This window comes from Phascolarctos cinereus, unplaced genomic scaffold (assembly GCF_003287225.1).
Source record: "Phascolarctos cinereus isolate Bilbo 61053 unplaced genomic scaffold, phaCin_HiC Scaffold_5;HRSCAF=322, whole genome shotgun sequence".
In the NCBI taxonomy this organism is placed as follows: Eukaryota; Metazoa; Chordata; class Mammalia; order Diprotodontia; family Phascolarctidae; genus Phascolarctos; species Phascolarctos cinereus.
Window position 1 is genome coordinate 200,371,090 of NW_027555958.1, and position 13,996 is coordinate 200,385,085.

General features: G+C 36.4%; 1 protein-coding gene across 1 annotated transcript in view; it reads right to left on the reverse strand.

Annotated features, from left to right (window-relative positions):
• The window catches only part of ADGRB3 (adhesion G protein-coupled receptor B3), an 888,617-nt gene that overhangs the window by 460,639 nt on the left and 413,982 nt on the right, over nucleotides 1-13,996 (reverse strand). Inside the window, exon 11 of the mRNA XM_078155299.1 lies at nucleotides 303-497. Within this exon, the coding sequence (XP_078011425.1) occupies nucleotides 303-497 (195 nt within the window). The remainder of the gene's footprint in view (nucleotides 1-302; nucleotides 498-13,996) is intronic.

The window sequence follows — 13,996 nt, forward strand, 5'->3', positions numbered from 1 at the left end:
TTAAAAAATCTGAGAAGCTCAGAGCACTTCATAGATAGCATTGATTATCTGTGTGAGAAATATTATTTTTTTTTGTGGTGTGGGGCACTGAGCTTGGAATGAAGCACCGTAAGTGAATCAAGGTCATTTTTCTAGAGGGAAAGGATACTCAAAATCCTTCTTCAAAAAACCAAATGCTCTTTCCATTCTGCCAAATGCTCTTTCCATCCTCATCATGTGTTCAACCCTGGCGCTACCTCCTTTAAACTGAAAATTGATTTTCTCTCAATCACTTCCTTCCTTTATGTCCTCTTGTCTCTTACCTGTACGCCATCAGAGGCAGGAATGTAGCTTGCCCTTTTAAATGTATCTGTCACATTTCGTAGAATTTCCACCGATATTAGAAGGTCTCCTGCATAAAAATTTTTCCTCTGAGTTAAATCCAACAGGGTCTTGGTCACCTGGGACATCCCATCACCTGCCAACATTCGCTGACCTTTGGCAAGGTGCTCTTTAATCTGTGATAGGCAAAGAATGAAATAAATATCAGAATCTTCATTACTGTATTTCCACTTGTCTTGAGTAAAGAAATGCATTGAGAAACATGTCAATAAATTGTTAGGGGATTTTTTTTTGAGATATACAAAATTGAAAAATGTGTCAAATTCATGGGCTTAAATGAGCAAATATCCCTGGGGCAAAAGTTTGTGACTGCATACAGTACAGTAGGTTTGACATAACTGCCAATTTTGGCTTAGATACCAAAATTAAGGGCATTAAAATAATTTATGTTTATTTTCAAATTAAAGGAAAAAAAATAAAAGTAGTTTTTTCAATATGATAAAAGTGGGCAACTTGTTTAATTAGGGTATTCATAGAAATTATGAATACATGCATTGAGAATAATTTAAGAATAAGTTTAAGGATTTTGCCCATTCACTTCACTGCACAAACACAGAACTTCATCGAAAAAATAAGTTAGCCTATGCTGAAGAATACAGTTCAGAATTTTAAAACCTCCTAGCTATATGACAAAAGGTAGGGACCTTTAGAGATTTTTTTTTAAGTTTAAGTAACTGAAGAAACTCAGTTGTAAAATTAATAGTTCCACCACTGACTACTCTCTGGGTCTTAATTTCATCATCTATAAAATGAGTAAGATTAGATGATCTCTAAGGGCCCTTTTATGACAGATCAAGAGGCAAAGCTTAAGTTAATAATGTAACTGCCTAAAAGCTTCTCTGTAAAAATACCTTCTGTTCATTCTTCATAGTTAACTTATTATTAAGGGAAGGGTGGATTCTTCGTGTTTGAATACAGTCCAAGTCAAACAAACAAGCATTTATTAAGTACCTCCTTTAGCCAGGGTATTTTGACAGACACTGGGGGTATAAAAACAGTTATGCTCTACCAGGGGTGGGGAACCTTGCAGCCTTGAGGGCACATGTGACCATCTACGTCCTCAAGTGCAGTCCTTTGTCTGAATCCAAACTTCAAGGAACAATTTGCACCCCACCCTCTCTCGAGGTCCCCCCTCTCTCCCTCCCTGCACAGACAAGTAATGGCAACTCAGAAATAGAGAACTGTAGGATTATAGATTCAGAATAGGATCACTGATGGGGTGGGGTGAGGGTGGGGGTGGGGGTGGGTGGGTTGTGATGGGGAGGGAGCATGGCAGTGGCTCAGATTGGGAAGACTGGGGCACAGGCAGGCACACAGGGCCTCATCCTTAGTGTGGAGAGAACCAGGCCTTGGAGTCCAGAGGAGCTGGTTTCGAATCCTGCTTCTGACATGCATTGGCTGTGGGACCCTGGGCAAGTCATTTAACCTGTCTGTGGCCCATGCCACTCTCTCAGATGGGTTAGCAGCTGTTTCAGCAAATTTGTTCCCCCCCCCCCAACTCTAGACCCTGCTTTCAAGGAATTTACAAACACATTGAGGGGGGAGTTCACTCATACAAAATTAACTATGGTACACAAGAGAGTGGGGTAAATGCAAAGAGAGGTCCAGGCTGTCTGTGAGAAGGGAGCATTCACTTTTAATTGGGGACAAGGGAAAGGAAGGAAAAGGGAAATTATATTTATTGAGTCCCTACTTTGTGCCAGGCACTATGCTAAGCACTTTACAAATATTATCTCATTAGATCTTCACAACTGCCTTGTGAAGTGGGGATTATTATTATTATTATTATTATTATTATTATTATTATTCCCATTTTACAGTTGAGGAAAATGATGTGACTTCCCAGAGTCACATAACTTAATAAGCCAGGGCCACAGTGCTAATAAGTGTCTGAGGCCAAAGTCTTCCTGACTCCAGGCTCTCAATCCATTATGCTATCTAACTGCAATGGAAAAGGAAATGGCAAACCATTCTAGTATCTCTGCCAGGAAAACCCCATTTGGAGTCATTCACAATAAATGAGTGAACAATAGAATCTAGCTGTAAGGGGACAGGTAAGGTTTTGTGGAAGGCTGTACAAATATTGGGGCTTAAAGGAAGTTCAGTACTTCACAAGACTGAAATGAACCATGGCACATTCCAGGAATAGTCGATGTTGAAACTAAAGGAAAGAATAGGTGAGAGGGTCACAAAAGGAATAGGAATGGGGAAATAGTCCAGTTTGGTTGGAATACAGATTAAATAGATGAAGGGGCAGAACTGTGATAAGAGTGGAAAAAGATAAATTGTTGCCATATTGTAATAATAACAAGTGAACATCGAATCCCAAGATTGGGGACTTATACTTCATTCAAGAATCAAGGGAAAGTGCCTGAAAATTTTTGAGTGATGAGTGGGTAGAGGAAGGGCATAGTTAAAGCAGTATATCAGGAAGAGTGTAAAATCTAATAATTGCTTCTCTCAAAAGACATTTGGAGATCTACTTTAAAATATAAGATCAGAATCTTTAAAGAATACTAATCTGGATAAAAGTCATGTAATACTTTAATAATAAAAAATATTTACATGAAATATTGTATTGGCACTCATGGTAGTCTTAAAGTAATTATTTGTACTTAGTTCTATTTATAAAAATTGCTAAATTGTATGATTACAATAGCACATGATAAAAAAAGATTTTGAGAAATTTATTTCCAATGGTCAATACCAAATAGAACATTTAGATACCTCTTTTCCATTATTTTCTTCCCTTTCCTAAATCAGATTATATCTAATCTGTGACTTCTTCAGTATTACCCAGCTGTCTCAGCAAAATCACCTCTTTTTCATTTCTTCTTGGTTTCTCTTTAAGATATTAAGAGGGAATATGCTATAGTGGAGAGAGGTTTGTACTTGGAGTTAGGAAGATCTGGATTGAAATTCTGCTTCTGATACTCACAAAGTATATGACCTTATCTTCCCTGACTTTACTATCAATATTTGTGAAATGGGGAGGGGTTTGAATGGATGGCCTCTGAGATCCTTTTCCAGTCCAGATCTGGGCCTATTGCATAAAGGAAAGTACTTACTGGCATAGGATAGCAAGAATAATAATTCACCATTAAGATTTAAAGATGGGGAGTAAGAAATAAGTCACTCTCACTGTCCTTCATTGACTTCTAAAAACTCAGAAAATATAACCCCAGGAAGACCCTGGAACAGCTGAGCCAGCAGAAAGATGAGGTGCAGCAGTCTTTTAGCCTGGGTAGCTTGGGGGATTAACAGGAAAGGTCCCTCTCACTGTGGTAGAAGGGGAGCAGTACAGGATGCTACATGCCCCAGCAAGCCAGTAGCAAGCCCCACCTCAGCAAACCAGCAGGAGATCCTGAGCCCTAGGATGGTGGAGCAGGGAAATGCCAGCACCAGGATCCACGCCCCTCCTACCCTGGGTGCCTTGGCACAGGCAGGGGAACAAGTAGACCCCAGCTTAGAAAATCACCACGTATGCCAGTGAGAAGGCATCCTCCAGGAGCCAAACCTCCCCATGCTTCAGAACAACTCCAGGAAGTACAACTCCAGGCAGGTAGGCCATCTCCAGCAGCCAAACCTTCCACTGCTTCAGAGCAGCCCAGGTGAGCAAGCATCCTCTAGAGTTCCTCCCAATTAAGAACTTCAGTGTTGCTGACCCCATCTCACCACCAGGTAAACAGCTAGACCCCTAAAACCTCCAGGTGCCAGCACCTGAGGCCCCAGCACACACAGCCAGTGACCAGGTCCCTGCCCTCCAGCACAAGAAGCTTGGGTCAATGCCCCCTGTGCTCCAGCAGGAGAGCTCAAATTTAAAAGCCAAGAAATAGGCAAAAAGCAGAAATAGACAATGACAATAAATTCTTTCTATGGGGACAGGGAAGATGAAAACACAAATTCAGAAGAGGAGAAAGTTGTCACTATACCCACATCCAAAACCTCAAAGAGGAATATGAACTGGTCTCAAGCCTAAAATGCCTTCTTAGAAAAGCTCAAAAAGGATTTTAAAAGTCAAATAAGAGAGGTAGAAGAAAAATTGGGAAAAGAAATGAGAGGTATACAAGGCAGAGTCAATAGCTTGAAAAAGGAAGGAGAGAAATTGACCACAGAAAAGAAGTCCTTCAAAAATACAATTGGAGAAATAAAAAAAAGTGCATTGAAGAAAACAACTCCTTAAAAAGTAGAACTGGCCAAATGGAAAAGGAGGCACAAAAACTCACTGAACAGAAGAACTCCTTAAAAAGTAAAATAGGCCAAATGGAAAAGGAGGTACAAAATCTAATAGAAAGAAACAATTTGTTAAAAATTAGAACTGGGCAAATGGAAGCTAATGATTCTGTGAGACATCAAGAATCAGTCAAACAAAATAAAAATCATGGAAAAAATAGAAGAAAATGTAAAATCCCTCATTGGGAAAACAATTTGCCTGGACAATAGATCCAACAGAGATAATTTAAGAATTATTGATTTACCTGAAAGCCATGATTGGAAAAAAAAGAGCCTAGATAGCAACTTTCAAGGAATCATCAAAGAAAACTTCCATGAGGTCCAAGAACCAAAGGGTAAAATAGTCATCAAAGAATTCACTGATCACCTCCTAGAAGAGATCCCAAATTGAAAATGTCAAAGAAGGAAAGGGAGAAAGAGGAGAGAAAGGCATAAACAGGGTAGGGGGAATAGGATGAGAGAAAGACACAGTAAACATAACTATGAATGTGAATGGAATGAACTCTCCCATAAAACTAAAGCAGATAGGAGAGGATTAAAAGCCAGAATCTTACAATGTGCTATTTACAAGAAACACATTTGAACCAGAGGGATACACATACAGCAAAAGGCTGGAGAATTATGCTTCAGCTGAAGTGAAAAAAAAAAGAAAAAATAAAAGCAAGTATAGCAATCTTGATCTCAGACAAAGCAAAAGCAAAAATTGATCTAATTAAAAGGGATAAGGAAGGAAACTACATCCTGCTAAAAGGTACCATAGACAATGAAGTGATATCATTACTAAACATATATGCGCCAAGTAGTATAGCATCCAAATTCTTAGAGGAGAAGTTAAGGGAGTTACAGGAAGAAAAACAACAAAACTATATTAGTGGGGGACTTCAAACCCACTTCTCAGAACTAGATACATGGTTTCTGTTTCCAGGAGCCAAGATGGTGGAGTAAAAAGGTAGTTGATCTCACCTTCCCCTATCAACCCGCAGCATTCATCTGAAAAGAGCTGAAGAAAACAACCTAGAGTTTTCCTAAAGTCCCAGCCTTCCTGATTCCAACCCAACACCAGGTAAGCTGTCAGAACCCTATAGCCTCCAACTGTCAACCAGGAGGAGATCTTGAAGCCCAGGTGGTAGAGCAGGCAAACATCAACACCTGGACCTTCGAGTGCTTCAGTGAGGGTGGGGAACTGGTAGAAACCAGCTCAGAAAATCACAAGGTGCCTTGACACTCTACCACAAAGGAATCTTGCTGTGCATTAGCAAAAACGAGGGAGGCAGCATTGCAAAGGGCCCCAGGCAGATAAACACCCTGAAGCACCCATCTAAAAGGAGCTGAAGAAAGCTAAAGGAAAGGAAAAGCAGGCCACCTAGAATTGCCTGAAAGTTCCAGCCTTGCTGATTCCAGCCCAACATGAGGTAAGCTTCCAAAACCCTACAGCCTCCAATTGCCAACATAAGAGGCCCCAGCACACAAAGCCAGAGACCAAGACCTAGGCTCCCAACACAAGAAGCTTGGGTCAGTGCCCTCTGTTCCCCAGCAGGAGAGCTCAATCTCTTTAAAGGCCAGGGAATAAAGAAACACCATGAGGAAAAAGAAACATACCTTAGATTCATATTATGAGAAGAGTGAAGATCAAGACAGAAATTCTGAAGAGGACAACATTGTCAACAACCCACATCTGCAACATCAAAAGGGAATATGAACTGGTCTGAAGCCCAAAAAGCCTTCTTAGAAGAGCTCAAGAAGTATTTTAAAAGTCAAATGAGAGAGGTAGAAAAGTCCTTAAAAAATACAATTGGCCAATTGGAAAAAAAGAACACTGAAGAAAACAAGTCCCTAAAAAACACAATTGGCAAACTAGAAAAAAAGTACACTGAAGAAAATAAATCCCTTAAAAATACAATTGGCCAATTGAAGAAGTACAAAAACTAGCAGAAGAAAACAATCTGTTAAAAACTAGAATTGGACAAATGGAAACTAATGACTCTATGAGAGAGCAAGAATCAGTCAAACAGAAACAAAACAATGAAAAAAAAAGATGAAAACGTAAAATACCCATTGGTAAAACAACTGGCCTGGAAAATCGATCCAGGAGAGACAATTTACAAATTATTGGACTACCTGAAAATCATGATGAAAAAAAGAGCCTGGACAGTATTTTTCAGGAAATCATAAAAGAAAACTATCCTGAAGTCCTAGAATCAGAAGGTAAAATAACCATAGAAAGAATGCACTGCTCACCACCTGAAAGAGATCCCAAATTGACAATGCCAAGGCATATATTAGCAAAGTTCCCAAATTACCAGATGAAAGAGAAGGTGCTGCAAGCAGCCAGAAAGAAACAATTTAAATATCATGGAACCACAGTCAGGATTACACAGGAACTTCCAGCTTCTACATTAAAAAACCACAGGGCATGGAACATGATATTCCGTAAGGCAAAGGAGCTTGGACTGCAGCCAAGGATCAACTACCCTGCAAAAATGAGCATGATTTTTCAAGGGAGGAGATGGATATTCAATGAAATAGGGGACTTCCAAACCTTCCTGATAAAAAGGACAGAGCTCAACAGAAAAACTAATCTTCAAGTACAAGATTCAAGAAAGACATAAAAAGGTAAATGGGACAGAAAGATACAAAAGGTTGTTAATAGAGGTGGACTGTTTACATCCCTACAAGGGAAGATAACACTTGCAACTCTTGAGAACTGTATTGTTATTACACTGTGTTAAAGGAGTATACATAAAGGGGGTGGATATTAGTTGACTTTGATGTAATGATAAAAAAAAATCTAATCAAGTGGGTTAAATGGATCCAAGTAAGTGGATTAGTCTGAAATGTACTGAGAAAGCAGGAGGCAGACAAGGGTAATTTACATTATAAGAAAAGCCAGAAAAACCTATTACAGCAGAGGGAAAGAAGGGAGGGGGGTGAACACTGTTTGAACCTTACTCTTACCAGATTTGGCTCAAGAAGGGAATAACAAAATCAGTTAGGTATAGAAATCTAACTTGCCCTATAGGCAGTAGGAGGGAAAAGGGGAGAGAAAAGGGAGGCCTGATAGAAGGGAGGGAAGAAGCTACTGCAAAGGGGAAGAAAAGGGAAAGGGATAATAGACTAAAGGAGGCCCTGGTCAAAAGCAAAACACTAGTGGGGGGGGAAGGAGAAAGGAGAAAGAAAAGCATAAATAGGGGGGGAAAAAGGATGGAGAAAAAGACACAGACAGTAATTATAACTGTGAATGTGAATGGGATGGACTCTCCCATAAAATGGAAACAGATAGCAGAATGGATTAAAAACCACAATCCTACAATATGTTGTTTACAGGAAACACATTTGAAAAAGAGTGACACATAACAGGATAAAGGTAAAAGGCTAGAGCAGAATATATTATGCTTCAGCTGAAGTAAAAAAAATCAGGGGTAGCAATCCTGATCTCAGACAAAGCAAAAGCAAAAATAGATCTAATCAAAAGAGATAAGCAAGGAAACTACATCCTGCTAAAAGGCACCACAGAAAATGAAGTAATATGATAACTAAACATATATGCACCAAATGGTATAGCATTCAGATTCTTAGAGGAGAAGTTCAGGCAGTTACAGGAAGAAACAGATAGCAAAACTATACTAGTGCAGGACCTCAACCTCCCCCTCTCTGAACTAGATAAATTTAACCACAAAATAAACAAGAAAGAAGTTAAGTAGGTGAATAGAACATTAGAAAAGTTAGGTATGATAGACCTCTGGAGAAAATTGAATGGGGATAGAAAGAAATATACTTTTTTCTCGGCAGTACATGGTACATATACAAAAATTGACTATGTACTAGGACATAAAAACCTCACAATCCAGTGCAGAAAGGCAGAAATATTAAATGCATCCTTTTCAGATGCAATAAAAATTATATGTAATAAAGGGCCATGGAAAGATAGACTATAAAAATAATTGGAAACTAAATAATCTAATCCTAAAAAATGATTGGGTCAAGCAACAAACCATAGAAACAATCAATAATTTCATTCAAGAGAATGACAATAATGACACAACACACACCAAAACTTATGGGATGCAACAAAAGCAGTTCTTAGGGCAAATTTTATATCTCTAAATGCTTACATAAATAAAATAGAAAAAGAGGAGATCAATGAATTGGGAATACAACTAAAAAGACTAGAAAAAGAACAAATTAAAAATCCTCAACTAAACACAAAATTAGAAATATTAAAAACCAAAGGAAAAATTAATAAAATTGAAATTAAGAAAAATTTTCAACTAATAAATAAAACCAAGAGCTGGTTTTATGAAAAAAAAACCCAATAAAATAGATAAACCTTAGGTTAACTTAATTAAAAAAAAAGAAAGAAGAAAACTAAATTACTAGTATCAAGAATGAAAAGGGTGAAGCTTCCACCAAGGCAGAGGAAATTAAAACAATAATCAGGAATTATTTTGCCCAACTATATGCCAACAAATTTGACAATCTTAGTGAAATGGAGACACATTTACAAAAATGTAAATTGCCCAGAATAACAGAAGAGGAAATAAAATACTTAAATAACCCCATCTCAGAAAAAAAATTGAACAAGCCATTGATGAACTCCCTAGGAAAAATTCTCCAGGGCCAGAAGGATTTACATGTGAATTCTATCAAAAATTTAAAGAACAATTGATTCCAATACTATATAGACTATTTGGGAAAATAGGTGAAGAAGGTGTCTTATGAAATTCCTTTTATGATACAAATATGGTACTGATACTAAACCAGGAAGAGTCAAAACAAGGAAAGAAAATTAAAGACCAATTTATCTAATGAATATAGACGCAAAAATTTTAAACAAAATAATAGGAAATAGATTACAGCAACATATCACAAGAATAATACAGTATGACCAGGTAGGATTTATACCAGGAATGCAGGGCTGGTTCAATATTAGGGAAACTATCAGCAAAATTGAGCATATCAATGCCAAAACCAACAGAAACCACATGATCATCTCAACAGATTCAGAAAAAGCTTTTGATAAAATACAACACCCATTCCTATTAAAAACACTAGAAAGCATAGGTATAAATGGAGTCTTCCTTAAAATAATAAATAGCATCTATCTAAAACCTTCAGCAAGCATTTTATGTAATGGGGACAAGCTAGAAGCATTTCCAATAAGATTGGGGGTAAAACAAAGATGTCCATTATCACCACTGTTAGTCAGTATTGTACTGGAAACGTTTGCTTTAGTAATAAGAGAAGAAAAATAAATTTAAGGTATTAGAATAGGCAAAGAAGAAACAAAGCTATCACTCTGCAAATGACATGATATACTTAGAGAATCCTAGAGAATCAAGTAAAAAACTACTTGAAATAATAAACAACGTTAGCAAAATTGCAGGCTATAAAATAAACCACATAAATTATAGGCATTTCTACATATTACCAACAAAGCCCAACAGCAAAATATAGAAAGAGAAATTCCATTTAAACTTAATGTAAACATTATAAAGTATTTATGAGTCTACCTCCCGAAACAAACCCAGGAACTCTATGAACACAATTACAAAACAATTTTCACACAAATGAAATCAGATCTAAATAATTGGAAAAAATATCAGTTGCTCATGGGTGGGCTGAGCTAATATAATAAAAATGACAATCCTACTTAAGCTAATTTACTTATTCAGTGCCATACCAATCAAACTACCAAAAATTATTTTATAGAGTTAGAAAAAATAATGACAAGATTCATTTGAAAGAACAAAAAGTCCAGAATATGAAAGGAACTAATGAAAAGAAATGCAGGTGAAGGTGGCCTAACAATTCCAGATCTTAAATTGTGTTATATAGCAGCAATCATCAAAATTGCTTGGTACTGCCTAAGAAATAGAGTGGTGGATCAGTGGAATAGGTTGAATATGCAATACACAGTAGTCAATGACTATAGTAACCTATTATTTGATAAGCCCAAAGACTCCAGCTTCTGGGATAAGAACCCACTCTTTGAAAAAAACTGCTGGGAAAACTGGAAAACAGTATGGCAGAATCTAGGCATAGACCCAAATCTCACACCATATACCAAGATAAAGTTAAAATGGGTTCATAATTTAGATATAAAGGCTGATATTATAAGCAACTTGGGAGAACAAGGAATAGTTTACCTATCAGATCTATGGAGAACAGAAGAATTCATGACCAAACAGGAGATAGAAGAACATTATGAAAAGCAAAATGGATAATTTTGATTATATTAAATTGAAAAGTTTTTGTACAAACAAAGCCGATGCAACTAAGATTAGAAGGAAGGTACAAAATTCAGAAAGAATTTTTACAACCAGTCTCTCTGGTAAGGGCCTCACTTCTAAAACATACAGAGAATTAAGATAAAGTTATAAGAATACAAGCCATTCCCCAATTGATAAATGGTTAAAGGATATGAACAGAAAGTTCTCAGGTGAAGAAATTAAAGCCATCTATAGTCATATGAAAAAATTTTCTAAATCAGTATTGATTAGAGAAATGCAAATCAAAACAACTCTGAGGTACCACATCATACCTATCAGATTGGCCAACATGACAAAACATGAAAATGATAAATGTTGGAGAAGATGTGGGAAAATTGAACACTAATGCATTGTTGGTGGAGTTGTGAAATGATCCAACAATTTTGGAGAACAATTTGGAACTAAGCCCAAAGGGCTATAAAAATGTGCATACCCTTTGAGCCAGCAGTAGCACTTCTAGGGCTATATCCCAAAGAGATCATACAAATGGGAAAAAGACCCATATGTACAAAAATATTTATAGCAGCTCTTTTTGTGGTGGCAAAGAATTGGAAATTGAGAGGATGCTCATCAATTGGGGAATGGCTGAGCAAGTTGTGGTATATGAATGTAATAGAATACTACTGCACTATAAGAAATGATGAACAAGCTGACTTCAGAAAAACCTGGAAAGACTTATATGGTCTGATGCTGAGTGAAGTGAGCAGAACCAAGAGAACATTGTACACAATAACAGCCCCTTTGTGCAATGACTAATATTGATAAACTTAACCCTTCTCAGCAATACAAGGATCTAAGACATCTCCAGAGGCCTAGTGATGGAATATGCTATCCACACCCAAAGAAAGAACTATGGAAGTTGAATCACTATCTTTTTTTTTTCTCTTCTGTTGAGTTTTGTTTGCTTCTTCTGATGGTTCCTCCTATTGATTTTAATTTTTACTTACAACTTCACTAATGTGAAAATATGTTTAATAGGAATGTAAATGTATAGCCTATATCAAATTGTGCACCATCATGAGGAGGGTGGTGGGGAGGAAGTGTAAGAAAAATTTTAAACTCAAAAGCATATGGAAGTGATTGTTGATAAATCAAAATAAATTAATAAAATAATTTTTTTAAAAAAAGAACTAGGTACATCTAACCAGAAAGTAAACAGGAAAGAAGTTAAGGAGGTGACCAGAATTTTAGAGAAGTTAGATATGGTAGACCAATGAAGAAAACTGAATGGGGATAGAAAGGAATATACCTTTTTTTCAGCAGTACATGACACGTACAAAAAAACTGACCGTGTACTAGGGCATAAAAACTTCAGAATCCAATGCAGAAAGGCAGAAATATTAAATCCATCCTTTTCAGATCATGATGCAATAAAAATTACATATAACAAAGGACCTTGGAAAGATAGACTAAAAAGTAATTGGAAATTAAATAATCTAGTCCTAAATAGAAAGAATCAATAATTTAATCCAAGATAATGACAATAATGAGACAACAAACCAGAACTCATGGGATGCAGCAAAAGTAGTTCTTAGGAGTAGTTTAATATCTTTAAATGCTGACATGAATAAAATAGAGAAAGAGGAGATCAATGAATTGAGCATGCAACTAAAAAAAGTTATAAAAAGAACAAATTAAAAATCCTCAATTAAATACCAAATTAGAGAAATTCTGAAAATCAAAGGAGAGATTAATAAAATTGAAATGAAGAAAACTATTGAAATAGTAAATACAACTAAGAGCTGTTTTTAATGAAAAAAATAATAAAACAAATACTTTGATTTATTTGATTAAAAAAAAGAAAACCAAATTACAAATATCAAAAATGAAAAGAGTGAATTCACCACCAATGAAGAGGAAATCAAAACAATTACTTAGAGCTTTTTGACCAACTGTATGCCAATACATTTGATAATCTTAGTGAAATAGATGAACATTTACAAAAAATATAACTTGCCCAGATTAACAGATGAGGAAATAAAATATTTAAATAACCCCATTTTACAAAAAGAAATTGAATAAGCCATCAATGAACTCCCTAAGAAAAATCTCCAGGGCCAAATAGATTTACACATGAATTCTATCAAATGTTTAAAGAACAATTAATTCCAATACTATACAAACTATTTGGGAAAATGGACAAAGGAGTCTTACCAAATTCTTTTTATGATACAGATATGGCGCTGATACCTAAACCAGGAACAGCAAAACCAGAAATGAACAGGGAGCTTTCAGATGAAGAAATTAAAGCTATCTATAGTCATAAAAAATGCTCTAAATCACTATTGATTAGAGAAATGCAAATCCAAATAACTCTGAGGTATCACATCACACCTATCAGATTGGCTAACATGACAAAACAGAAAGATAGGTGTTGGAGAAGATGTGGGAAAATTGGAACACTAATACATTGTTGGTGGAGTTATGAACTTATCCATCCATTCTTGAGAGCAATTTGGAATTATTCCCAAAGGGCTATAAAATTTTGCGTACCCTTTGACCCAGCAATACCACTTGTAGGTCTATATCCCAAAGAGATCATACATGGGAAAAGGACCCACAAGTATAAAATATTTATAGCAGGTCTTTTTGTGGTGGCAAAGAATTGGAAATTAAGAGGATACTCAGCAATTGGGGAATGGCTGAACAAGTTGTGGTATACAAATGCAATGGAATACTATTGCGCTATAAGAAATTATGAGCAGGAAGTCTTCAGAAAAACCTGGAAAGACTTACATGAACTGATGCTGAGTGAAGTGAACAGAACCAGGAAAACATTGTATACAGTAACAGCAACATTGTCTGATGACTAAACTTAATAGACTTAGCTTTTCTCAGCAATGCAAAACATCTAAGACAACTACAAAAGACTCATGATGGAAAACACTATGTACATCCAGAGAGAGAACTATTGGAGTCTGAATGAGATTGAAGCATACTATTTGCTCTTCCTCTTTTTAAATTTTTTTTTATTTCTACTTTCTTGTGGTTCTTCCCATTGGTTCTAATTCTTCTTCACAACAAGTCTAATGTGAAAATATTTTAATATGAATGTATATCTAGAGCCTATATCAGATTGAATGCTATTTGGGGAGGGGGGAGGGGAGGGAGAG